Below are 26309 nucleotides of genomic sequence, written 5' to 3' on the forward strand. Positions count from 1 at the left end.
CTGGTTTTTGCATTCTTGTCTGGTACATAATTAGATGAGATTATAAAATGTGACAGGATATTTCAGAAAATATATATAGAGGGTGAGGAATTTGGACATGTTCAATGGCGCCATCATAGGTGCACATCCCCTTGCCTTGTCTTGGAGTTTCATAAGGCTCTAATTTATTCCGTGAGACGCCCATCTTGCCTACACATATATATCACGTCAAATTAATACTGATTAGAAAGTAAAAGTTAAGTAAAAGTTATGGGTTTAATTAGTGCGAGAATAGTCCAACGTTACGAAAAGAAAGCTTGTACATTTGTGGCATGCAATTGGAATTAGTAGATACTAGAGAGAAAATAGTTATTTCCGGATTAGTGAGAAAATATTATAATTTGGTGCTATTTGGATTAGTAAAATTATTGTTTGGATTGTAATAGTGAATAATTGTAACGTAACTCTCTTGCAAGTGAGATAACGGACGACTAATGAAGAGGAAAAATAGGCAAGTGGAGTCCCAACGAATTGCCACGATGTGAAGATGACAAAAGGGACGGCAAACTTTGTTAGATAAGGATTGTGTTGATGGAAATCCAAGAAAATAACACTTTTTTTTTTTTGAGAAAAATGAATAAGGATTTCTTGCAACCTCTCATGTGAGCAAGATAGCGAAGGGTTAAGGAAGAGGAAAGATAAGCAAATATGGTCTCGAACGAATTGTCACAATATAGAGATGACATAAGTGATGTAACTTTGTCAGATCAGAATTATGTTGGCGGAAATCTCAAACGAATGAATTAGGGTTGTTCTCAGACAGCTCTCCTCAACGTACTAAAACATACTCTGGCTCATCCAACAATACAGTTCACAATTGCCTGAGATTGCTCGGTACTACTAGAAGAAACAATAATGTAGATTAACTACCATCATGGTGAGAAGATGTACCCCAGTAAGAAGAGGGAAATAACGCTGCTAAAAGCTCCAAGAAAAGTGGTTAAAGAACCTCATTTCCTCCCAAATTGGGTAGGAATTTATCAACACAGCTCTAGAAAAACTAATAATGAAGGATATCTACATGTCATAGTGAGGGCTGAGGGGGAGTGTCGGAATATACACCATGACACGTTGACGTGCGTCACAAAAGATCTGAATAAAATTGGCGAAAAAGGCAGAAGATTGCAGAAAATTTCTCTACCTTTAATTAATATTTAGACAATCTTAAATTAAGAAAATAATGTGGAAAAGGAACTATGTTATTAAGGAAATATGTATATGTTAGAATATATGTATTTAAGACAGGATAAATTAGCAATCAGTTTTATATTTGAGAGCTTCATAGGAGTGATTGTGTTCGTATTCTCTGTTATACAATTCTACTATATTTGTCACCCATTATGGGACTGTTCTTGGAATACTTTGTTTCATTTAGAATGTGAATACGTATCAAAGGATTTTCCTTTAGTATTTTAGGAAAATTTGATAGTATTTTCCTTATTGCTCTTATGGGTATGTAGGTCATACACATACTTGAGGAGTTATGGAAAAATAATGCCAAATGGTTCTTAAATACCAAATTCGCTAATACGTATTCACTACTTAGGCAAAGTATTTAAAAGGTGGGTTAGAATTGTGAGCCGGCTATATGTAAACCCTAAAATCAAAAGCTTGGTGATTTCTAATCATACATTAAATTCAAATTTTATATAATAGATAGAGTCTCGTCATACTTGGATGTATGACATTTCATGTATTGATGTTGCATATGTGGTCCGGTTGGAAGATTTTATGGGAGCTGCTGTAAAGCATAATCAAGGCTACAAAAAGAAAACGCAGTGAAGATGATAGAATTTGGCATCCTTATTATTAGTTATTAAGATTGTAAGAGCATCGATCTCCAATCTAGCAATTGGAATTAATTGTTAAATAGCGGCTATGAAAATTTTAGTAATTAATCTTCTGCATTGATGCAATTAAATTAAATTATTTTTTATATCCACATCAATGCATCTTTCTTTTTTATTGGAGAGAGAGTACTAAGAAAGATTTTGAGCCAATCAATTAGACAAATGTCATTAAACAAATATTTTCTTATAAAGCAAATTTACTAATTTAGCAATTATAATACATCCCAGCAATTATGTTAGCAATTGACACATCAAATTAGCAATCTTAAAATAATCACCACTGTAGATGCTCTAATAATTTTCATAAACACATGGTTGCGAAGGTTAGAGAACATTTGATCCGCAGGGATTTAAAACAAAAATACACACGTAGTGATGACTGTCATGAGGATGTGGATGAAAATATACGTAGTGGTTGTAATAGTGTAGAGTTGGATATTGATAACGATGAACTGAACATTGATAAATGATGAATTGAACAGTGATAACGATGACAATGTGGATGCAATATTGCATGATACGAAGGATAATTTTGTGATAGTAATTATCATAAATTTGAGCAATTGTGGGCTGACTTGTAAAGCTGTTGTTTCTGGCTGTACTGATTTTACAACACTCTCAGTTGTGTAAAATAAATTGATAAAAGTTTCACGTCTTTTCTAAAGCTTTAACACGATATACTCCCTAAGGAAAATGAATTGCCTTTATTTTAGTATATCAAGTGAAAAAAATGATGTGTCAAATGGGTTTGGAAATTAAAATAATACATAAATGTCTGAATGATGTGCATGAATGCGTATGCGAAAGAAAGTGCATCTTTAGTATGCAAAAATAATATAATACATGCATGTCTAAATGATGTACGTACACGAATGCGTATGCGAAAGAATGTGCATCAATAATATGCAAAGCACCGCAGTATACAAACGAAGGGTCATAAACGGTAAGACGAAAAAAATGCAACTCTGGCTAAAATTAATGGTGTTGCATTTTATTTACCCATTATACCTAAATTGAAACGGTTATTTACAAATCTCAAATATGTAAAATTGTTGTGTTGGCATGATGAAAAGCGAAAAGTTGACCGTTTGTGATTAATAATAAGTCCGTGTTAGGATATTTGTACAACCATATACGGTTTCTAAGGTTTCTAAACTATTAACCGTACATGTATAGAGGCTACTAGTTATACAGGGTTCATTAATAATAAGCCGTATACAAATATTGGTGATTTTAGTACGCAGTTTGGTTTTAGATGATCGTGAGGGTATGTATGAACTTTTTTTCGCACAAGCACCTCCTACTATTACACACTATATATTAAAGTGAAAAACTTTCGCATGTGTACTGTATGATATGTCGTGTATGTTTGGTTAACGTTTTTGTAGTAGTGTTTGTTATTTTTTTCATTATTTGTTTCATATTTTCAAAAAAAAAAAAAATAGAGAAAAAAAATGTTGCAAATAAAAAAAGAAGAGAAAAATTAAATATTACCAACTAAATTTGCCTAACTTTTGAATAATTAATATACGACAAATTTAGGCAGTAAATGTCTTTAATTTGTGAAGGTGCACTTTCCGACATAAGAAAATATCATGAATTGATAACGATATGCAATAATTCGCATTTAGTTGGAATCCTCATTAGGCAAGAATGCATGAAAGAGTGTGTCAAAAGCTTAATATAATGTTATCTTAATCCTTAGTGGGTTTTATCTTTAAGGCAATGCACATTTTGATCACCATCTTCCTTTTTCTTCTTTCACATTCCTTTTAAATAAGCTTAGTTTATTTAATTTTATAACATTCAAAATCGTACTGAAAAATTTGGAGTATAGTTCATGATTTATCTTTTATTAATAGCTAAAATATTTAATTTGTCATTCTTTCTTTCTTTTAATTTATCTTTCTTTCTTTCAATAAACAACTTATCTTTTGATACAGCCCATCTTAATTAAGCTTGAGCAAGATCATGACAGTCCACTAAATTCATTATTAGGTCTCTTAGTACAAATTGGAGGGACCCTCATATATATAAGATAAGCAACACATTGCTTATATTAGAAAACAAGGATCTAGTTCTTGTTTAATTTAACTACAAGACATCGAAGGTGACCAGCCACCTTTATTATAGAAAAATAAAGTTTTATTTTAAACTCTATAATTTAATTTTTTTAAACACCCTCAATTAACAACATATAAAAAAAAGAAGCTGCTAGAATCAAACATAATGACCCAGAAATCAACGTAGAATCCTTCATTGCATTATGATCTCATCTCCACCAAATTGTCCAAGTGTTTTAACTAATTTTCTATGAACAAATATTTTTTAAATGAAAAGTGAAGGTTTAGCCTACCAGCTTCTTTTAAACCCTTGTTTATATTGTAAAGTCGAGGTAGCCGCACAATAACACAACACGATACTGAGATGAGCAAGAGAGAGAGAGAAAGAGAAATAATAAAACACTAAAATTGTGGAAAACCAGACGGGTGGTGAAAAACCACAAACCCCGCTGGCCTAATATTGTTTATAGAGGAGAAATGAATTACAAGCTTAAGAAAGTTATTCTGTTGGTGATGATTACAAGAGAGAGTCTAGACTCCTTTATATAGCCTAGAATAACTTGGGGGCAAAGAAACCTAATTAATGCAAATATCTATCACAAGATATTTCCTCTACCAAACATTCCTAAACCAAAGAAGAGTGGTAGCCAAGTAGCCTATCACCTTGCTTTGTGATCAAGTAACCTATCACATTACTTGGTGAACAAGTTGTCTTCACATCCAACAATCTCCCACTTGAAGACTAATTGCTAGTATTAACATTACAGAAGTTGTAGGACAAATTGTTTGTCTTATTGACTTGAATATATGGAAAACTGGAAGTTAAAAAATACATTTCTCACAAATCAATAATCTAGAGGTCTCATATATAAAATGTTTTTATGTGAATGAAGTAAAGAAAAACATCAATATGGACGAACAAACTTCATTATATATATTACCATATACGAACAATATCAAAGTGCGAACATACAGTGCGGCAGTGCCTGGTCCTATTAACAAAAAAACCATCATGCGTTCATGTGTTGTGACGCTGTCTTTAGATTTGACTGTCGAGTAAATCTGATCTTATATTACAACCTTTGATCACCTACCCGAATAACTTATACTATATAATAAGCAAGGTCGCAATTAGCAATATATCATTTATGAGCCAAAAGAGCACGTAGTTCCAAAACCCTACAACTGCACCATTCTCTTTCTCTTCCTCCTTTATCTCTTTCTAAACTTTTCATCTCCTTTCTCGACCTTTTCTCTCTCATATATTTGCTACTACACTGTACTAAAATTTCTCTCCATGGATACACTGAGCACATTGATGAAAAATCAACCGATCCTCCCAGAGCACGTTAAACACGAAGTGGTCGTGAAGATAGATGGCAACAGCCAAAACCCCGTCGAGACCACCTCAGCAGCCGCCACATCTTCTACGAACTCCGGAGTGTGGAGAGAAAGCAGTTATGACTTCTCGCAAGAAGGTGGAGTTGGCAATGGCGGCTTCACCTTACTCAAGAGAGATGCCACCGGTGTCACAATGCCACTAACAGTGGGCCTTGAGATGGACTTCTTGAACAAGGTTTCTTCTCTAGGTTCCAAATCAATGAATCATTGCATTTTGTTCCAAGATGCCTTGGAACAGTCCCAGTCGCTTCCCCATGAATCGAATGATAGATCTTCCTCATTTGATGAGAAGAACATGAACCGACGTCGTGCTGGCAGTGGTGACGGTGAAATTATCCATTGCACATCTAATTCATCAATCAGTCGATCATCTTCTCTGCTTCAGGCCAAAATCCGGTCTCGTTTATTGGATCCATCACCACCGAACCCCACATCACCCACTAAAAACCCTGACCCGGACAGGAGATCGGGCTGGCCACCAGTGTCCAGATCAGAGGTGACGGGCGGGAAATCAGGCCCAGATGATGAGGATGATGATGACCCCCTCATGGATTCTGACATACCCGATGAATTGAAGAAAACAAAATTTGACATGTGGACCATCTTACAATCACTTAGTCTGATACTGCTAATTGCAGCATTGGTGTGCAGCTTAGTGATCCCCCGGCTGATGAGGCAAATCGTTTGGAGTCTCTATCTGTGGAAATGGGATATTCTAGTCTTGACTCTTGTATGCGGCCGGCTCGTCTCTGGCTGGTTCATTCGTGTGGTCGTGTTCCTCATTAACCGAAATTTTCTACTGAGGAAGAAAGTGTTGTACTTTGTTTACGGCGTCAAGAGTGCGGTACAAAATTGTGTTTGGCTCAGCCTTGTTCTCATTTCATGGCACTATTTGTTCCATCAGAAAACCTCCCGCAGCCCCGTCTTGCCTTATGTTAGCAAGATCCTTCTCTGCCTCCTTGTTGCCACTATCATACGCTTTATCAAAAGACTGCTTCTCAAAGTATAAATTCTCAGTAATTTAAATTCTTTTGTTGTTATTTTGATCAACTTAATTCATGACTGTCATTAGTAATTCAGTCAAATATCATTTTTAGATACTAAACTACCCGATGAATTTTATCTAATCACAAAGAATGCAGTTTGGTTACATATGTGCCTTTAATACCTGAATACATTCCACCTTATGAATCATTATTTTTTTTAGTTTGAGGAAAATGCAACTCTAATTTATCGTTAGAACTTAGAAAGCAATTCATATCTTATATTCTACTGCTAACAACTGATTTTGTGGTTATTAAATTAGGTACTGTCAGCCTCCTTTCATGTCAGCACATACTTCGATCGGATCCAAGAAGCCCTTTTCAACCAATACGTGGTGGAGACGCTTTCTGGGCCGCCGGTTTTTGAAGATAGCCCGACAATGGTTGAAGTTCAGAGGCTTCAAAAGGCTGGTGCAACAATGCCGAGCAAAATAGGTAAAGGCATCCGCCTCTCAAGGCCATTGTCAGGAAACAATAGAGAAGAAGGTATCACCATTGACCAGCTCCATAAGATGAACCAAAGGAACATATCTGCATGGAACATGAAACGATTAATTCGGATTGTGAGGTATGGGGCTTTGACTACACTGGACAAGCGGACCCCGCTAATAGCCGCAGAGACGGAGGAGAATTCCTCAACACATATACTCAGTGAGCAAGAGGCCAAAATTGCTGCTAGGAAGGTTTTTACTAATGTGGCCAAGCCTGGTGCAAAGTGAGTTTTAAAATTCTTTTAATTACCAAGTTTCTCATACTTCAAAAGGTTCATTCAGGTTGGATTAACATTTGAGTTTTGTTATATTGGGTGTTGGGGCAACCAAATTAATTCTCAGCTTTTTGAGCTATCCACGAAGGTAAAAATACTATTTGCCGACGGTATCTTTGCAGATACTGCCATTGGTAATTAATATCGATACGGTGTATCCTCGGCAATAGTCACTTTTTACCCTTGATGATAGTGGCATATTATTGTAGTGGAGTATACTGTTATTCGGAATGGCAATTGGGTCAATTGGTCAATTTCTTCTTTTACTGGCATTGGTTAGTTTGTACTTTGTAGGCTAAGATACTGTTTGGGGTGGCACATTGACTAGACCCGCATTTCTCTGTTACTACTCAGCAGTTGTTTTTTCTTTCCTGAATCACTGACTACGGAGCTATAACCAAATTTGAAATTTATACTTTATTGAAGACCTATAATTTTAGTTGAACTTTGAGTTTCAAATGGAGATATGATTGCTTCATTTCAGTAAAAAACAAATTTGAAGTCAATGGTTGAGGCTGGTGTTGACCAAGTTATATAGACTACAAGAATGGTAATACCCATATGCTCAGAAATAGTACTTTTCTGTCGGTGTACCCTCTTGGATATTGTCTCATTCTTGTAGTACTGATATATATACTTTTTCTTTACTAATTGTTAGCATGTGGGAATGATAGGTACATTTACTTCCAAGATCTCTTGCGTTTTATGAGGCAGGAAGAAGCAATAAAAACAATGAATCATTTCGAAGGAGCACATGATAACAAACGAATTAGCAATGGGGAACTGAAATACTGGGCGGTAATGGCTTCTGCTAAAACAAATTATCAATCGATCTCTCTTAATTAGCGATTACATTTATTTAACACCAATTTGTTTGTACGCACTGCAGGTAAATGCATTTAGAGAGCGCAAGGCTCTTGCCCTGACACTTAACGACACAAAAACAGCTGTGAATAAACTTCACCAGATTGTAAATGTAGTAGTCGGACTAATTGTCTTTGTTCTTTGGCTTCTGATTTTGGGAATAGCTACACAGCAATTCTTTGTTTTCCTTACCTCCCAGCTTGTACTGGCAGTGTTTATTTTTGGGAACACTTTGAAGACATTATTTGAAGCACTTATCTTTTTGTTTGTGATGCATCCCTTTGATGTCGGTGACCGATGTGAGATTGAAGAAGTTCAGGCAAAAAGACTATTTTTTGGCAACTTTTTCTCAACTTGTTATTGTTACTTTTTATATATTATTATTTATTGCTTGTCTTGGCTGTTTCTCTCTAGAAGGAATTAGAAAATGAACACGTTCTGTTAAAACTTAAAACTAAGACATTTTGTTATTCTGATATCAGGTTGTTGTTGAGGAGATGAATATCATGTCAACAGTCTTTTTGAGATATGATAACTTGAAGATCTACTATCCTAACAGCATTCTTGCCACCAAACCAATAAGCAACTTCTACCGAAGCCCCGACATGGGAGACTCCATCGACTTCGCCATTCACGTCGCCACGCCATTAGAGAAGATTGCTAAGATGAAGGAGAAAATAATCCAGTTAAGCATTTTTTTAATTTTACCTTTCATTTTAGTTTGTGTGATGCTTGAGTGGGGTAAATCATATTAACCTGGAATTTAAATAGGTTCATGGTGAACAAAAAGGAGCATTGGTATCCGGACCCAATGGTCGTATTGAGAGATGTCGAAGACAGTAATAAATTGACTGTATCAATTTGGATGCGGCAAAGAATCAACTACCAAGACATGGGAATGAGGTTTGAGAGGAGAGAGCTAGTGGTGCAAGAGATGATTCGGGTTCTTAGGGAACTTGAAATCGAGTATCGCACGATACCTGTTGATGTGAATGTTCGCAATTTGCCCCCTGTAAACTCAGCCCGGTTACCTTCCACTTGGTCATCTGTTAACTAATAATTATATCATTAACTAAAGAGGAGGTTCACGTATTAAGAATAGTTTTGTTCATAAATAAATCTAGGCTTGCTGCTGATGATCGATGCTTAGTAATTGTCGTTGTAATTTTTAATTGAGATAAAATTAAATATTTGGGTCTGAGCTTAAAATAGTTTAGCCGAGTTGTGACATGTTATTTCAGAAAATATATATAGAGGGTGAGGAATTATATTTGGAGATGTTTGTGCCATCATATATAGGTGCACATCCCTTTCCTTGTCTTGGAGTATCACAATGCTCTTTATTCCATGAGACGCCCATCTTGCACTACTATAAAAACGTTAACCATACATGAAATACACAGATGTGAGAAAATTTCAAATAAACAGTGTGTAATGTGGGGATGTGCTCATGCAAAATTAACCTCAACCATACACATATGGTCATTTAGAAGCGACCGTATACTAAAGACACCTATATTTGTAAACTGTTTATTATGAAAGCCAGGTACGGTTATACTACTTCATACACGGTTTTTTCTTAAGAAAAGAACTGTGTATGCTTTTGCTAAATTTCCAAACATTGTTTATTAGTAGAAGTCATGTACAATTCATTCGCGCCTCTTAATCAAAATTCTTGTTAGTAATTAATTTCTTATGTAGCAATCACCCCTGAACCATCTTTTCAAATTTGCTCCATTTAAGTCCAGCCCCCTCCCTTTGTTTCTTCATTTTTTTTTTTCTCCCATTCCCTTTTTTTCCCTTTGCTAGTCTTCCTCCCTCATCTTCATATCACCCTCATGTGCAATCTTGATTTTCTTGTTGAAGTTTAACACGATGGAACCTTGAACTATGTTGAGCTAGCTATAGACTCAATTACTCCGGTCAGATGAAAATCAATATTCAATGACTCGATTACTATGAAAAGGGAAATCCATATTCTTCTTTTTTAAATGGGAATTAAATCAATATTCAATAACTAGCAAGTTTGGATATATATTGTCTATTTTGTTGTACTAATGAACAAAGCAAGTTCATATATTGTCCATTTTGCTAATCATTTCTCTTTCCCTTTTCTTCCCTCTGACGGTGGGAGGTCGAGATTTCCCTCATCTTCATTTCCACTCTCGTGGAACTATGATGAATGTTAGGGTCTGATTTTACTCTAAAAGAAGCCGTGTTTTGACTTAGGAAATGACCAAAAGTAGTAATTAGTTAGTCGTTTTCATATGTTTTCAGTTACTTTTGTTTTGTTTTTTTAGTAATTTTGGTAGATTTGGAAGAAAGTAGTGATTTCATGCCAAAAACGGAGCAAAAACACCAAATTTCGATGAAGGGAAGTTGAAAATGTGTTAAGTACACAGCCCATATGACATTTTCCACACCATATGGTGTCGCGTGCGACATCAGTATTATGTCGCATGGATAACCGTTGTTTTTTCCGGAAGCCCCTATCAGCCACATTTTGACATTTGCATGCACTACAACAAAGTAGACATTTTTTGCGAGGGAAAAAACGCTTTTATGACGGTCGTCCGTCGCAAAAGAAAATAGCTGAATAATGAGAGTAGTCAGTCGCAAAAAATCATTTTTTTGTCCTCGCGAAAAGTGTCTCATTCTTGTTGTGATGATTTCCACACTCGACTACTCTTTTGGACCAATCAGAAGTCATAGCACTACCTCGACTACGTCCACTAAGCTAACACCTGGAAAGCCTATAAATAGTTCATTTATCAGACTATTTTGTATATTGCAATAAATTATTACTCTTTACAGAGAGCCCATTAGGGGTCGAGTTAAGAGAGAAATCTGCTAAGGGGGCAGAAAGCGATCCATAGGAGATCAAAGGAGACAGAAATTGATATCACAATTGAATCATTAAAATGAAACAAATGAAAATGACTAAATATTTTTTTATTGTATTTAGTTTTTTTTTTAAAGTCCAAAGATCTTAGAATAAGCTTATTTTGGTATAAATGAGGTATGGCCTTGCTATCTTAAAGCAGTGTGACAGAGTAAATTTTACAAGTACGATGACATAAACTCTTGATTAATTATTTCATTTGTTCAAATCACTTTTGAGTCTCTGATCAAAGCAATCAAGCAGAAGTTTTATGTTCCTTAATTTCCAGAGGTGTTAAAAGGCTTTTCGGTCCACAAAAATCGAGTCGAGATCGGAGTAGTTCTGTATGGTGTTCCCAAATATATACAACCCATTTCTTTTCTAGGAGTTGCATATTTTAAATAAATTAAATTCGAAATAACTGCAGCCGAAAAAATGTTTATTCATGTATATATTGTTATGCAGAGAAGCTATATATGTCTATTTAATTATGCTTAAGATGCACCTTGTAAATTGACATTGATCTGCTTCTCGGCCTCTGCTTCCATCTTCCTCTCCTCATTGCATTTTAATTTGCAGCAGCTTTCTCCATTGGATCCCTAGCTAGTCTTCATCTTGTCCACCTAATTACATGCAAATGTAACAAGTGTAAAACAATGGTTCATTTTGTTCCTCCTAGTTAGCTCGAAGTTCATTTTAATATCCCTTTTTCTTATGCATTTGACCTTAATTTGTAGTTTTCATTTGGCTACACACTTGCATTATAATTTAGAACCAAAAATCGGAGTGCGTTTATGATGCATTTCTTTGTAACTACACTTAGAATGCATATTGTTTTGAAAGAAAGAAAGAGAAAGACATTATCTAATCAACTAGCTCTTTGACTTGTTAAAATAATAGAAATGAGAAATCACATACATAAAAGAAAAAGAACCTTTTCATCAACAGAGGCCTTGGTTTTCTCCATGCCAGATTTGGCTGCAGCATTCGCGGTTTTCTCCTTGACAGTATACATTAATCTAAATGAGAGAGAAATCACCTTATTATCTGAAAGGAGTTCTCTGATGAAAAAATAAAAAATAAAACTAGAAATTGGGTTGATCAATACAGAATTGGTTCCAATTTCCACAAAAGAAAAACATGATTTCTTTCTACACGTTTGACCTGCCAATTTAAGAGTCTACTCAGATGGCTAAATACCATTTAATTAAATCAATGAATATAATTTATGATCTAAGCTATTTGTTCTAGAGCTGATGATGTCAGCTATTTGTCCTGGAGCTGATTTACAACATAAGGCATAGTAATTTATAACAGTTCACTAGATTTCAAAGAAAGAGTACATCAATTCCACTAGTGCCACTACTACAGAAACATTTATTGAGTACACACACTTAAAAAATGAGGTTAAACACAACTTTGCAACTGTGTTCATAAGTATCGTGTATGAAGAGTCGATAACTTGTACACGGTTATGAAACCGTGTATGTTTTTTCCCAAAAACAGTGTCGATTTTTTTTGCCAAACGCTAATCCTGAATGGATTTTTATTATTAAAAATTATGTACAAGTCATATTTAAAATAAAATAAAATAAAAACTAACAAAACCCTAGATCTAAATTCAAATTAAACGTTACATTTACCAATATACCAAAACACTAAACTAAATTTAAAAAAACTATGTATTTAAACAAAACACTACATTTACCAATATACCAAAACACTAAACTAAATTTAAAAAAAACTATGAATTTAAACAAAACGCATACCAAAAACACTACATTTACTGATATAAATAATATGTACAATTAATTACACAAATTGTTACATGAACAACATTCTAACCGAAAAAAATGAAAATACACTTAAAAAAAAACAATAGATCTGAGACTATACATTTACATGAACAATGCCTAAGAAAAAATAAAGTATAGGAGTACAAAATCAAAAATTAGAAAGAAAAAAACTTAATTGGTAACTTCAACTCAAGTTTTGAGGCTATTTCTTTGCTTGACCATGTCACCCATCTAACATTTCAATAGTATTCATCTTTAAACAATTGCTTTTTCAAAGGTATTGATATGCAAAATGTAATTTTTAAGAAGTTTTCAACTTACCCGAAATGTGTTTGCACCAGTTGGTTCCACTGGCAGCAAACAACCAATATGAAACTAAGCAAGTACAGTACAAATTATTTGGTATTTGTTTTCCAATTAGTCCCTGTATGTTGCCTTAAACCCAAGAAAAATACCCAAAAAACCAATCAAAATGCCAGGTACCAAACTGGTACCAGCTGTACAACCTTGTTTTACCAGAATGGCATTGAATAGAAAAGAAGAGGTATATGTAGTACATACCTGGGTGACAAGAGTATACAAAGGAAGTGTACTATAGCTGCATAGCACTTGGATGAGCACACTGTCAATTCAAATAACAGTTACAACTTGCAAATGAATAAATAAAACATAGGATTATTAAAGAGGGGAAAAGGAAGTATATACAAGAAGAGATCAGAGATCACACCCCATAACAAGTCTCGGGATGAAATATTGAATGCTCTCCATGATGCACGAGTCGAAGCCATATGTGGTCTGCATGCAAGCCAGTTTTTTACATTTCAACAATATAAAACTTATAAAATCAAGCATCTTCAATTGTTCTATTTACTATTCTTATTTCCTTTATGGGCTTCCGTCAGTGATTTTGCACACATGAATGTAAAGGAATAAGAAGGACTAGATTGTAAATAATTAAACAATGTACCAAAATCCAGAAGAAAAAAGCAATCTCAAAGGAGTTTTGAAAGATAATAAAATGGATCAGGTACAACACGATCGCTGGCTCGCCAAACCAGAAATGGTCATCTGACGGTCTGACGTGTGGGTCAGCCGGTATTCCTCTCTCATTGGAATTTCCTTCAGCTGCTTCTTGTGCTATTTTGGTTATGATGTGTTCTAGCTTTGCACCGACGATTACAAGAAGCTGCAGTTAATTCCAGCATTACTAGTTAGTGGTCTCAACTATTCCCAAAATAAAAACCCATTTTTGTTAAATGATTGTCAACCCCAACATCTTTTAGGTACTTGAAATTAAATTCATATCACCTAAAGTAACTCAAATTTTGAGTTTAGATCTGGACCGTCAGATCTGTTTTGGCATGAATATTAAAGGAGCCCCGTGCATTCCACTACGGATCGGATTGGCCTAGATTCTGATTGGAAGGTCCGGATCTAAGCTCAAAATTTGAGTTACTTCATAGGATCCGGACTCCTTGAAATTGGAAGCTAACTATTAACTTAACATTAGGCACATTTTTTAAAATTTTGTTTGCAACTCTGCTAAGACTTTTCTTCATTAAGCACAAACGAACATGTAATTTTTATCCACAAATGTGGTTTACAACTTGAGATAAACTAAAATTTAGTACTAACTTAGTAATGTTTAGCTTGACTTAATAAAAAACCTAAAGAAAAAGAGTTTGAGCATCAAATAAGAGATGTTGGGGGTAACTTGTAAGTACAGACAAAAGAGTGTTATTATTTACAATTGCCTTCACCAAAGCAGATATATTTAACCACTTATAAGCATAGAACATTTTTTTATTGTTATGAACTCCCATTTAAATGGTACTAGATTATGTACACAGGAAGCACCTTCAACGAGTATTATTTTTTTTTACTTACAATGAGAGGTAAAAAAGATAACCAGAAGTACGTGTGCCATCCTGCATTGCATTAGAAGTCTTGTTACAACTAGTCAAAATAAAAATATAAATATAAAAAATAAATGAAATGTTTTTCACGGAAAACACATTTCCGTACCATCTACATTAAGCAAAAGGAAGATGACCACAAACAGCCATAGATACCAGCTGTCAAATATAGAGACTAAGTTTTAAGAAACAAGTATAATAGACTATCGCAAACAGGTACAAAAATTAAGTATGCCATATCAGACTGTAATCAGTCGATATATGCTGGTACAAGGAAATGTTTGCTTTGGTTGGAATTAGGTTAAAGAAACAATAGACCCCCAATCAAGCACATAATGGAGTCAGAAAAATGCAAATTAAAAATACAAGGACAAATATAAGTAAAAAGATTCATGTATATGTTATTCCACTCTTATATTGGAGGGTTATAAAGTGATACCTGATGCCAACAACTTTCTTGAAATCATCCTCGAGAGTTCTCATCATGTACTTGTGGAAATCAAATTTTGGATTTGATCTACAATGCTTCTATAAATACAAAGAATAAAATTTCCTTTTTACCCTTAATATTTAGAATGAGTTTGAATTGCAAAAATACAATGTCATGGGACTCCGTACCGATATAAAACCAGCTCTAAGTGCTCTGTAATCTGACTTACTCACAGAAGAATAAAACTGCTTCACGAATGCAATCTGTTAAATTTAAAAATCAAGCACATAGGAACAGTACGAACAGTAACATAATAATACCAAGAATGATCTTCAGAGTCTATATAAGACTTCAATATTGTACATATAATGCATGTTTGGTTCAGGACTAAGTGGTGGAGTAAACCCCTTGAGCTGTCAAATGAGAAGTAAATTTGAAGGGGTAGGTTGAAGACCTGGAGTAACAACTGAGTTAATCTGAGTAAGGTGCAGTAACTTACTCCACATTTACTTCACCTGTGGATCACACTGTCAGACTAACATTCATCTTTCAATTTTCTCTCTCTTCACAGTTACTTCAAAGTTATTCCACCAAACATGATTAACTTAATCCACTTTAACTTGGAGTAAGGAATTTAATCCAAAGTAACTTTACTCCACAACCAAACATACACTATAGTATCCAGCATTGAACACATGAGGTAGAGAACTGAAACAAGAGTAAAATTAGACTGGTACCGTCCAGCTAACTACAGCAGCTCGTCTCCAAAAGTGGCCAGCACGATCTATAACAAACTTCTTATGATGATCAGCTGTTTATTGAAAGAAGTGACAGCAGACAAAAAAAGAATAGCACTCATTAGGCCTCTATTCCTTCAAATAAACAGAATGATTTTTAATGAATAAAATGCAGATATATGAGTTATCAACTAATTTGCAGTTCAAAACTTTTATAGGTCAATATGCAAACAGAAAAAAAAAAAAAAAAGGACTACGATTTTCATTCTCATTTTGGATTGCTATCTCCCAATGCTTCCATCTTCTGATCTGTAAAAGAAAAAGAAAAAAAAAAATATATATATATATATATATATATTACTCAAAGAACACATTAAGATATTCAATATTCAAAGTGCAAGTCTTTTTTATTTTTCACTCAGTCTTTTCTTTTTGCTAACAAAATTAAGTAAAAAAAGTAAAAAACATTTATTGCAATAACAGAACCATGATATCTGTACAATTAGGTCAAGGAACAGTTCCTTCTGAATATTGAAATTAGGCCCCTCATCATACAACATTGTTGCAATTTTGTTAACCACAACTTATATTATAATGTTTCCTTCTTTGATTGCCTGAATGGATTATAATGCAAGTAACTAGTGTTTTAATGGTTGTATAACCCAGGGCATGATTTCACAAATTTTAATCATGTATATTAAATAAAGTTGAATTTTTAGTTTTGTTAAGTTTTTATATAGTTGAGCTCCCCTCATGAAATGCTAAATGTGTGTTTGTAGCCTAGTGGTTAGAATACCATTTAGTGGTTGTGGAGACATGGGTTCAATCCTAGCGAGCACACATTATGTATTTTCACATATTATACAATTTATGTTTCAGCACCCCCCCTCCTCCCCCCCCCCCCCTTCCTCCTTATATCTAAATTTTTCAGTTCCACCCCTCGATATAAATGGAAATTATGGTACAACAATATGTGTAATTGGCAAAAGGAAAGGACCATACTATGTGGAATATAAAGAGGTTGAAAATGTAATGTTACCTTAGCGCCACCTAGAACCATGGTCGTGGCACAGAAAACAACATGTACAATGGCTAATACAAAAATGAATATGTGCAGCTCATGCAATGCCTCCAAAGATAACAATGGCACCTCTCCCTGAAATATAAAATTTAATGAGAGAGAGAGATTGCCAATTTTGTTCTTGCAGTACAACAACTGTTGAGGATCTGACCGAAATGATATGGGGTCTTAGTAACAACCCCTAAAACTGAACATATTTGTTTTCTTCTCTCAATAATTTATCAATAAGACCATATTTTGTACCTCTTTTGCACAAGTTTCATTGCCAGCTTCATTTGAAGTTTTGGTTAATGTTTCCTCTTTGCATGGCAACATACGAGAAGATACCATTTTGGATACGCAAATGTTAGTAATTAAACCTTGAGAGACCGTCAATAGAAGGGAGATAAACCCTAGAAGCATCAATTCTGCACACAAAAGGTCAACCAAATGAGACTCAATTTAATCTCAACTGTTACATTCAGTGTACGATCAAACTTAGACTGACATGATCAAAGTGCAATCAGCTTAAATTTAACACAATCACAAAAAATTATTATATAATCGTTGTTTATAAGGCACGGATACATATACTGACCTTCTTTGATTTTCTGCAAGGCAGAAGAAAGTGCTTTTTGCCCCTTGTGCCTGAGAAACTGCAATCAATTGTTAAGGAAACACATTTAAAAAAAATGATTAACTAATTTACTAATCATGGGGTAAAATATAAGCATGAAATTCAAGCTATTTCACAAAATTTACTCCCATAGCACAAATTTTGGTCCTTAATGCACCAATTTAGTACCTTACTGCTTACATTATGAACCAGTACTTTCTTAAATTCACTGAAACCCACATCCAAAGCTTGCTCAATCCAAAATTAGGCATTCCATGAGTCTAAAACCTACAACCTCACTCTTCTCCTTTTCTTCCTTGATTCCTTCCATTTTGTCAGGTAAAGATTTTAATAGAGCAGTTTTCGCTTCATGCAGCGCACGGACTATAGAATTGAAATAGTGTTGCATATGGTTTGTATACTGCATGAAAACAAAACTGCTCTATAAAATCTTCACCCAATTTTTCAGAGAACTTGTGGGGAAACACTGATGTGCCAGTGGTTTGTCCATAACTCTTCCATTCGTTACTATTGTTTATGTTTCTCATATATTCTAAATTTGCTAACACCAATTAAATCTTCATTTCTGTACTTAATTTTTGGGGCTATTTCATGTATACCCCTCAAAAACTTCAAAATTACATATTCCCCCTCTAAAATTCAGAATATCATATTTTTCTCTCTAAAACCGACCAACCAGAATATACTGAATTATACTTAATTATAATAAAGGTTAAAATAGGTACTTCAGAAATTTAAAATGAGTTTTAATAGAAAGTTAACAAAATGGGTAAATTTGTGAGTTTTTGAAATTTAGAAGGTTCAATATGATATTACGAATTTTAGAGGGGGAAAACGTAATTTTGAAGTTTTTGAGGGGTATACATGAAATACCCTTTCATATATAAAATATAGTTAAATTTCTTCTGAGGGGGGGGCTACTGAGAAAGACCGACCTTGCCGAGATAATGGAGGAAGCGCTCCACGGCAAGAGAAATGGCGACGATCACCGTACATACGCTCGCCACCACCCACGTCGGCGTGTGTTCCAGCGACCCTTCATCGGCCATTGCTGGTACTCGACCAAAGGAAAAAGAGAAGAAGAGACGAAGAGCAATTTGCCTTTTTCTGTTGCCTCATTTCGAATCGAGGATTGGGTAATAAAGCGGCAGTTACTGTTGGCAGGTTGTGGTAACAAGGAACGCATCGATCGCTCTACCAGAGAAGGAGGCAAAGGCAAGATGGTAAAGACTGGTAATGGCAGGAATAAAGGTTCACTTCAAATGAACTGTCGCTCTTTGCTTGATGGGGAAAGATTCGAGTTCAAATCATCTAAGGTAACAGTATATTTTTGTTTAGATCTAGACCGTCAGATCAGAATCCTCACGAATGTTAAAGGGACCTGTGTTTACCACCTCAGGCCGATTGTTCCGAATTTTAATCGGACGGTCAGAATATTAAAAGAATAATATTCGGTTACCTCAGAGGATTTGAGCTAAAGTGATTCTTTCATCCCCTCGGACCTCCTGACAAATTCGTATCACCTATGGTAACAGAAATATATCTGTTTAGATCTCAACCGTCTAATCAGAATCTTCACGACTATTAAAATAGCCCCGTGCGTTTCACTTCGGACAGGATTGGCCTGAATTCCGATCGGACGGCCGTGATCCAAATAGAATTTTTTGGTTACTTCAGAGTATATGGATTCCCTTCTGACCCGGGGACCCCAATCGCAGGGTTTATTTGGGCCGGGCTTTGTTCTTTCCAGTGAATATGGGCTTGGATCATACTAGTGTTTGTTTAATCATGATCAGTGTTGTAAATAACAGTATGCGGTCGTCGGACAGACAGCGTACAGTCAAGCAATTAATCGGGAATAATTGAGAATAATCAGAAATAATCGGCCGATTAGTCAGAAAAATTCATAATGGTTTGGTCACCGTCAACAACTAATCGGCCTAAACGGATATTTTTTACAACACTGATCATGATTGAACAATGAAACTGTAATATTAAAAAAGAGAGGCAACGGTACTTCCGTTACTTTGTAACATGTAGAGGTCTGTACTATAAATTTATATTTTTATTTTAAAATTTATATAATTGATTCGCACCATTTAATATAATTTTTGTATTAAAATATATTCGGAGATCAAATTTATATATTTTTAGAATTTCTATAGAGATATAAAATATCTCTTGATCTAATAATTTTGGATGGACCATTGGAAAGTGGTGATTTTCTACATATTCAAAAAAATAGTAAATTTTTTATAAGATATAAAATTTAGTATGTAATTAAGTACATTTTCATATAAAAATCATGTTCAACAGTTCACATCGACTGTTTAGATTTTGAAAATAGAGATATAAATTTCTAACACAGACCAATATGCACATTGCATGCAAATTAACATAACCACACTCTGTAAAGCAAAACCTTCGTAATTAAGAAACAGTAACATTAAAACAAAGCCTACATAATGAACTGTAACATTATATTAATTATCTTTTATTAAACAGGTTACAGAAACTTATTTTCCCAAATTTTATTCAATTTCAAACATCATAACTGTAAATATATTATATATTATTTGGTGCCACACATAAGACACCCTTGAAAGCTATTACACACTACTTATCCCAATATAATCATATAATATCGTTTAATTAATCATAATATGCTGATAGTTTTTCTTGTGTTTCAGCATGCATTTGGGCTAAAGCCAATTTCTCCATTTGGTATATCATATACCACATTGAATGTTTTCTGCTGAACATTTCCAAAAATACCCAGCCCGCTTGGGTCACTGTTACTGGCAAATGCAAGGCAGCCTTGTGAGTTGGGAATCATATAAATTATTCCATCGGGATCAAGATCTAAAGATACATTATTTAAAAATTGAATGCCGACGGTTGGAATTGTCACGTTGTCGAATCCGGTGAAGTCGTAGCATGTGTCAAACAAGGAAATACCCAGCACCATCTTATACTGTGTCATGTGCTTCCTGAATGCAGATCTGAGAGCTTGGTAGGCATCTGGAGGCAATTGGGTGAATGTTGTACCAGAATCGATGATCGTCCCGGCCTTTGAGAAGACTGTCGAGCAGATGGGAAGGGTATCACCAGCAATGCTTAATCCGGTCATGGTTATATAGTAATATGGCCCAGAGTCAGCCTTTTTGGTAATCGGTGTGCGGTCTGTGTTTGAGATATCTGAATTGCAGCCAAAATTTAAGTAGCCTGTGGAACTTGATAAAGCAGGTAAACAATATGCGAAAACACGATGATATTTTTTGGAAGTTTGTGACACAAAAGATTCACTCGAAGGACCGAGGCCTAACAAATAACAATCCCGCTATTTTACCGAAAGTCCCATTGTTATTCTGACCGCATCCAAACCGAAAATTTTGAATCACATCAAGCGTAAGAGTCAGTGTGTCTTCTGCATATAGTAACCGTGTATAATAGATCACCGTATTGCACACCATACAAACATGAGGAACCCGAGCAACTGTTACGACTAACATCCATATATGGAGCTGAGTTGCAAGTTACCTTTGTGTAGGTGGAGGATTTAGATGGATCAAAGATCGGGTCTTGTTGTGCGTAGCAAAATCGCTTACATGGCTTGCACTGGGTCCATGTGACGTCGCTACCTGTATCAAAGGCAAGAGTCAAAGTTTTACTAGGTGTGCCAATACCAACTTTTATAATGTAAGCGTTGACACCAAATGAGCTGCCATATTGAGCTGTGATTTGTGATGAGGACAATGGGCCCGAGGTTTTGCCTTTGCCGGAGATAGCAGAGATTTGATGATGAATTGAGTCGACTCGGGATTGATCAATGGAAAGGATTTGCTCGAGAGACAATTTCTGATCAGCCGGGTGTAAGGTGGAGCAAGGACCGTGTCGATTGACAATAGTCAGTGTTGGTTTCACTGATTTGAATCTTTCCATATCTACAAATAGTATATAATTAAGAATTAGTGAAGAACTTATATTAGAAACATGGAATCCATTTAGCTTTAATGAAGAAGTACGTAGAAAATTGAAATTAGAAGTTTCTATCACGGGTGGATCGCGGATTTTTGTCAAGCCAGGGCATGAATTGGGTTCAAATCCATTAACTAATCGGGTTCAAATAGCTTATCGAGTACTAGACAAAATTTTTTTTTAAAAAGTCTCTTACATAATAAAAAAAATAAAAAATAGTCTCTTACATAATAAACAATAAAATAACATTATTTTACATATTAAAAACAACAAAAACGACATGGAAGCAAATTAATCCGGACCTATTAAATGAAAATTACATTTCAAAATTTATGGGAGTCAGTTTGACACATGCTACGACATGAAACTTGAGCAAACCTAATTAATGCGCATGTTGCGAAAGAGAGAAAGAGTAGATATATTTGCAATAAGTTAAAGAGAAAACTATTAGCCATGAAGAACCACAATGCAGTACTTAATATTACCATGCTTATATATTTGTAGTCTACATGTATTGACACAATATAATGTCCAACAACTATTCTCGATAAAGAAAGGGATATTATGGCTAGCCGTTGTAAACATGATGAGTTCCTATTGAAATTAATTGTCATTATCATGGATGCATAAAGTGTTTGGAATGTTGTTTACTGCTTTTAAATTTTGCCCAATGGACACGGTCAATGATTTGTTCAACAATTGATTGCCAATTAATTAGTTTATAGAAAAAGAAGGCCACTAATTGAAGATGTGGGGGAATCAATGGAATTTGTTCAACAATTGATTGCCACTTAATTTATAGAAAAAGAAGGCCACTAATTGAAGATGTGGGGGAATCAATGGTTTGTTCAACAATCGATTGCCACTTAATTTATAGAAAAAGAAGGCCACTAATATTTGAAGATGTGGGGGGAATTGATTTTAAATAACGAATTCAATGTGTTAAACCAAGCTATCTTAGGAGTAATACGTTTATACGTAAAATTCATAAATTTTTAATTACTTTAGTATAAATCAAATCAGTTAAAAAAATTATATATAAGTTATCTTAGTACATTAATTTTGATCATTTTTTAAATGCTGAATATACTAAAGAAAATTGAAATTTTACATTACATGCAAAAAGGAAGAAAATATAATGTTTGGACAAGATTATTTTCTTTGTTTGAAGAAAATATAATTTTGGCTCATTTCTGATGCATTAGGAGCAGAATATTGATCAGGCAAATGATTCCTGTCGGATCGACTACAGATTTTGAAATCCTGTAATTCTGACAGTACATAACAGTCACGTAAACAGCAAAAATTACGAACTAAAAAATTGTGTGTCAAGCATCTTCATGAGAGATTCTACAAGTCTAGGGCATAGCACTCTTCAATTACTCGAGTACAATTTATTCCAAAGTGCGACGGAGTACTGAGGCGAGAATCACTTACCCAGATATTGCCCAAGACGACTTTCTTTACGCCATGGTGATGGCCAGCTGCACCGTTACCTAAAAATTGCATATCAAGTTATTCGAAGTCAATGCAAGACACATCTGTAATGTTCACCAACAAACCTTTTTGCTGTTGCTGTTGCTTCATTTTCCATCCAGGATTGGGTAATAAAGCGGCAGTCACGGTTGATAGGTTGTGGTAACAAGGAACGCATCGGTCGCTCTACCAGAGGAGGAGGCAAAGGCAAGATGGTGAAGTCTGGTAATGGCAAGAATAAAGATGGTTCACTTGCAAATGAATTGTCGCTCTTTGCTTGATGGGGAAAGATTCGAATTCTTAGTTGTAACAGAATATTTTTCTTACATCTGGACCGTCAGATCAGAATCCGCACGAATATTAATGGTGCCATGGATTCCACCTCAGACAGATTGGTCTGAATTTTGATCGGACGGTCTGAATCTAAACAGAATAATAATCTATTACCTGAGAGGATAAGGACTCATGATCAGATTTATCTTTGATCCCCCTCCTGACGAGTTCGTATCACCTATGGTAACAGAATTATTTCTGTTTGATTATGGACCGTCTAATCAAAATCTGCACGATTATTGAAGCAGTTCCGTGCGTTTCGGTCCGATCCGAATTCCGATCGGACGCCGTGATCCAAACTGAAATATTTTGTTACTAGGCTTTGTTCTTTCCAGTGAATATGGGCTTGGATCATGCTATTTAATCATGATTGAACAATGAAACTGTAATATTAAAAGCAAGAGCGACTGAGCGAGGCCATGGTATACTTAGGTTACATTGTAGCATGTACGTATATAGGTCCTTACTATGAATTTATAGTTTTTTGTTTTAAAGTTTAAATAATTGATTCCAACCATCTAATAATCTTGAGTAGAACTAGGGTGCTCTTAAGCTCACCAAAATTTAATTTGGTGAGCTTAACTCTAAAACTCATCAAATTGATTTCAAATGACGAATCTAAACTGTTGAAACCCGCCTACCTTACGTGTGATACATCTACATGTGAAATTTTTAAACATTCGAATTAATTTCGTATAAAGTCAAGCGGTCAAAAAACGTTCAAAAAATGAATGCACTAAAATTAATTTATTAACCTTCTAATTTTGACCGCTTGACTTTATACTAAATTAATTCGAATATTTAAAATTTTCATATGTATATGCATCACACGTAAGATAGGCGGGTTTCAACGGTTCGGATTCGTCATTTGAAATCGATTTGATGAGTTTTAGAGTTAAGCTCACCAAAGCACCCTAGTTCTACTCAATAATCTTTATATAAAAATAAAACTAAAGGTTAAATTTATATTTTTTAGATAGATACAAAATCACTTGATCTAATAATTTTGGACCATTCGAAAGTAGTGATTTTCTACCTATTCAAAGAAATAGTTAAAAAAAATTAAAAATATGTAATTAAGTATATTTTCATATGAAAATTATATCAAATAACTATTCAGATCGACTGTTTGAACTTTAAAAATAAAAATATAAATTTGTAGCACAGATCAATATGTACATTGCAAAGTACTAATAGCCTCACTCTTGAAAGCAAAACCTTTATAAGAAAATCTAACATTAAAAGTAAATTAAGCCTATATAAGGAACTGTAACATTATATTTATGTTTCATTATACAGGTTACAAAAACTTCTTTTCCCAAAGTTTATTCAATTTCAAACATCATAACTGTAAATATATATATCTTTGGTGCCACACATAAGACATCCTTGAAAGCTATTACACACTACTTATGCCAATATAATCATATAATGTAGTTTTATTAATCATAATTAATACCCTGATAGTTTTTCTTGTGTTTCAGCATGCCTCTGGGCTAAAACCAATTTCTCCATTTGGTATATCATATACCACATTAAATGTTTTCTGCTGAACATTTCCAAAAATGCCTGTGTCGCTTGGGTCACTGTTACTGGCAAAAGCAAGGCAAACTTGTGAGCTGCTAATCGCATACAATATTCCATTAGGAACAAGATCTATAGATACATTATTTAAAAATTGAATGCCAACGGTTGGAATTGTCACGCTGTCGAATCCGGTGAAGTCATAGCATGTGTCAAACATTGAAATACCTGGCACCATCTTATACTGTGTCATGTGCTCTCTAAATGCAGATCTAAGAGCTTGGTAGGCATCTGGAGGCAACTGGGTGATCGTTGTACCAGAATCAATGATCGTCCCGGCATTTGAGAAGACTGTCGAGCTTATCGGAAGGGTATCACCAGCAACACTTAATCCGGTCATGGTTATATAGTAATATAGCCCAGAATTAGGCTGTTTGGTAATCGGTGTGCGGTTTGTGTTTGAGATATCAGAATTGCTGCCAAAATTTAAGTAGCCTGTGGAACTTGATAAAGCAGGTAAACAATATGCGAAAACACGTTGATATTTGTCAGAAGTTTGTGACACGAAAGATTCACTTGAAGGACCAAGGCCTAACAATCCCGCTACTTCACCGAAAGTCCCATTGTTATTCTGACCGCATCCAAACCGAAAATTATGAATCACGTCAGGCGTAAGAGTAAGTGTGTCTTCTGCGTAGTAACCAACTGTGTATGATCGATCACCGTATCGCACACCATACAAGCAAGAGGAACCCGAGCAACTGTTATTATTAACAACATTACATGGAGCCGAGTTGCATGTTACATTCATGTAGGTGGAGGATTGAGATGGATCGAAGATCGGGTCATGTTGTGTGTAGCAAAATCGCAGACATGGCTTGCACTGGGTCCATGTGACAGAGCTACCTGTATCAAAGAGAAGAGTCAAAGTTTTACTAGGCGTGCCGATGCCAATTTCTACAATGTAAGCACCGACACCAAATGAGCCTCCAGATTGAGCTGTGATTTGTGATGATGACAATGGGCCCGAGGTTTTGCCTGTGCCGGAGATAGCAGAGATTTGACGATGAATTGAGTCGACTCGGGATTGATCAATGGAAAGGATTTGCTCAAGAGATTTCTCAACCGAGTGTAATGTGGAGCAAGGACCGTGTCGATTGACAATTGCCAGTGTTGGTTTTACTGATCTGAACCTTTCCATATCTACAAGTAGTAGTATACATGAATCAATGAAGAACTGATGTATTACAAATTTGAAATATGAAGTTTCTATCAAGGAAGCCTAATAGAGAATAGATCAATACATATATACCTTTTGGTGGGGAGCAAACATTTTTTGAAGTGAGAGCATGTACATCAATGACATGGAACTTGAGCAAACCTAATGCATGAGTTGAGAAAGAGAGAAATAATAAAAATATTTGCAATAAGTTAATGAGCAAACTATTAGCCATGGAGAATGCAATTCACTTAATAATTACCTTGCTTTGTATATATTTGTAGTCTACATGTATT

The 26309-nt window shown here is 35.0% G+C and overlaps 4 protein-coding genes across 6 annotated transcripts; 1 reads left to right on the plus strand and 3 right to left on the minus strand.

Annotated features, from left to right (window-relative positions):
• The first annotated feature begins 5122 nt into the window (after window positions 1-5122).
• LOC144549511 (mechanosensitive ion channel protein 6-like) lies at window positions 5123-9252 on the plus strand. The gene is made up of 6 exons (XM_078298272.1): window positions 5123-6356; window positions 6660-7111; window positions 7837-7960; window positions 8052-8345; window positions 8509-8711; window positions 8798-9252. Exons 1-6 carry the CDS (start codon window positions 5250-5252, stop codon window positions 9081-9083), a joined length of 2466 nt encoding a protein of 821 aa, XP_078154398.1. The 5' UTR covers window positions 5123-5249; the 3' UTR covers window positions 9084-9252.
• Window positions 9253-12696: 3444 nt separating this feature from the next.
• Window positions 12697-18687, minus strand: LOC144549513 (MLO-like protein 13). Of its 3 annotated transcripts, none has more exons than XM_078298275.1 (14): window positions 18419-18687; window positions 17445-17502; window positions 17111-17274; window positions 16826-16942; window positions 16044-16095; window positions 15787-15860; window positions 15238-15312; window positions 15059-15147; window positions 14729-14778; window positions 14591-14631; window positions 13671-13889; window positions 13431-13498; window positions 13265-13325; window positions 12697-12934 (listed from the first exon to the last, which is right to left on the minus strand). In XM_078298275.1, exons 1-14 carry the CDS (start codon window positions 18530-18532, stop codon window positions 12893-12895), a joined length of 1224 nt encoding a protein of 407 aa, XP_078154401.1. In that variant the 5' UTR covers window positions 18533-18687; the 3' UTR covers window positions 12697-12892. The 3 variants fall into 3 exon arrangements, with proteins under 3 accessions (XP_078154401.1, XP_078154400.1, XP_078154399.1); XM_078298274.1 differs by having other exon boundaries at window positions 12870-13127; XM_078298273.1 differs by lacking the exon at window positions 12697-12934 and having other exon boundaries at window positions 12980-13325.
• A 1482-nt stretch (window positions 18688-20169) lies between these two features.
• Window positions 20170-23048, minus strand: LOC144549312 (aspartyl protease family protein At5g10770-like). Its single transcript, XM_078298028.1, has 4 exons — window positions 23024-23048; window positions 22880-22957; window positions 21092-21427; window positions 20170-20681 (listed from the first exon to the last, which is right to left on the minus strand). Exons 1-4 carry the CDS (start codon window positions 23046-23048, stop codon window positions 20170-20172), a joined length of 951 nt encoding a protein of 316 aa, XP_078154154.1.
• Window positions 23049-24526: 1478 nt separating this feature from the next.
• Window positions 24527-26256, minus strand: LOC144549514 (aspartyl protease family protein At5g10770-like). The gene is made up of 2 exons (XM_078298277.1): window positions 26107-26256; window positions 24527-25997 (listed from the first exon to the last, which is right to left on the minus strand). Exons 1-2 carry the CDS (start codon window positions 26246-26248, stop codon window positions 24751-24753), a joined length of 1389 nt encoding a protein of 462 aa, XP_078154403.1. The 5' UTR covers window positions 26249-26256; the 3' UTR covers window positions 24527-24750.
• Between the last annotated feature and the right edge of the window lie 53 nt (window positions 26257-26309).

Source organism: Carex rostrata, chromosome 35, assembly GCF_964058835.1.
Source record: "Carex rostrata chromosome 35, lpCarRost1.2, whole genome shotgun sequence".
NCBI lineage: Eukaryota > Viridiplantae > Streptophyta > Magnoliopsida > Poales > Cyperaceae > Carex > Carex rostrata.

What these genes read in the sequence shown, in the direction of transcription:
- LOC144549511 (XM_078298272.1), top strand. Translation starts at nt 5,250, where the DNA reads ATGGATACACTGAGCACATTGATGAAAAATCAACCGATCCTCCCAGAG. An exon ending in GGGAACTGAAATACTGGGCG is followed by an intron (nt 7,961 to 8,051) that starts GTAATGGCTTCT and finishes TACGCACTGCAG; the next exon opens with GTAAATGCATTTAGAGAGCG. An exon ending in GTGAGATTGAAGAAGTTCAG is followed by an intron (nt 8,346 to 8,508) that starts GCAAAAAGACTA and finishes TTCTGATATCAG; the next exon opens with GTTGTTGTTGAGGAGATGAA.
- LOC144549513 (XM_078298273.1), bottom strand. Translation starts at nt 18,532, where the DNA reads ATGGCCGATGAAGGGTCGCTGGAACACACGCCGACGTGGGTGGTGGCG. An exon ending in CTGCTGTAGTTAGCTGGACG is followed by an intron (nt 15,313 to 15,786) that starts GTACCAGTCTAA and finishes TAAATTTAACAG; the next exon opens with ATTGCATTCGTGAAGCAGTT. An exon ending in CTTTTTTCTTCTGGATTTTG is followed by an intron (nt 13,499 to 13,670) that starts GTACATTGTTTA and finishes GCTTGCATGCAG; the next exon opens with ACCACATATGGCTTCGACTC.
- LOC144549312 (XM_078298028.1), bottom strand. Translation starts at nt 23,048, where the DNA reads ATGAAGCAACAGCAACAGCAAAAAG. An exon ending in GCAACAGCAACAGCAAAAAG is followed by an intron (nt 22,958 to 23,023) that starts GTTTGTTGGTGA and finishes TGCAATTTTTAG; the next exon opens with GTAACGGTGCAGCTGGCCAT. An exon ending in GGTAAGTGATTCTCGCCTCA is followed by an intron (nt 21,428 to 22,879) that starts GTACTCCGTCGC and finishes TACTATTTGTAG; the next exon opens with ATATGGAAAGATTCAAATCA.
- LOC144549514 (XM_078298277.1), bottom strand. Translation starts at nt 26,248, where the DNA reads ATGGCTAATAGTTTGCTCATTAACTTATTGCAAATATTTTTATTATTT. An exon ending in TGTTTGCTCCCCACCAAAAG is followed by an intron (nt 25,998 to 26,106) that starts GTATATATGTAT and finishes TACTACTTGTAG; the next exon opens with ATATGGAAAGGTTCAGATCA.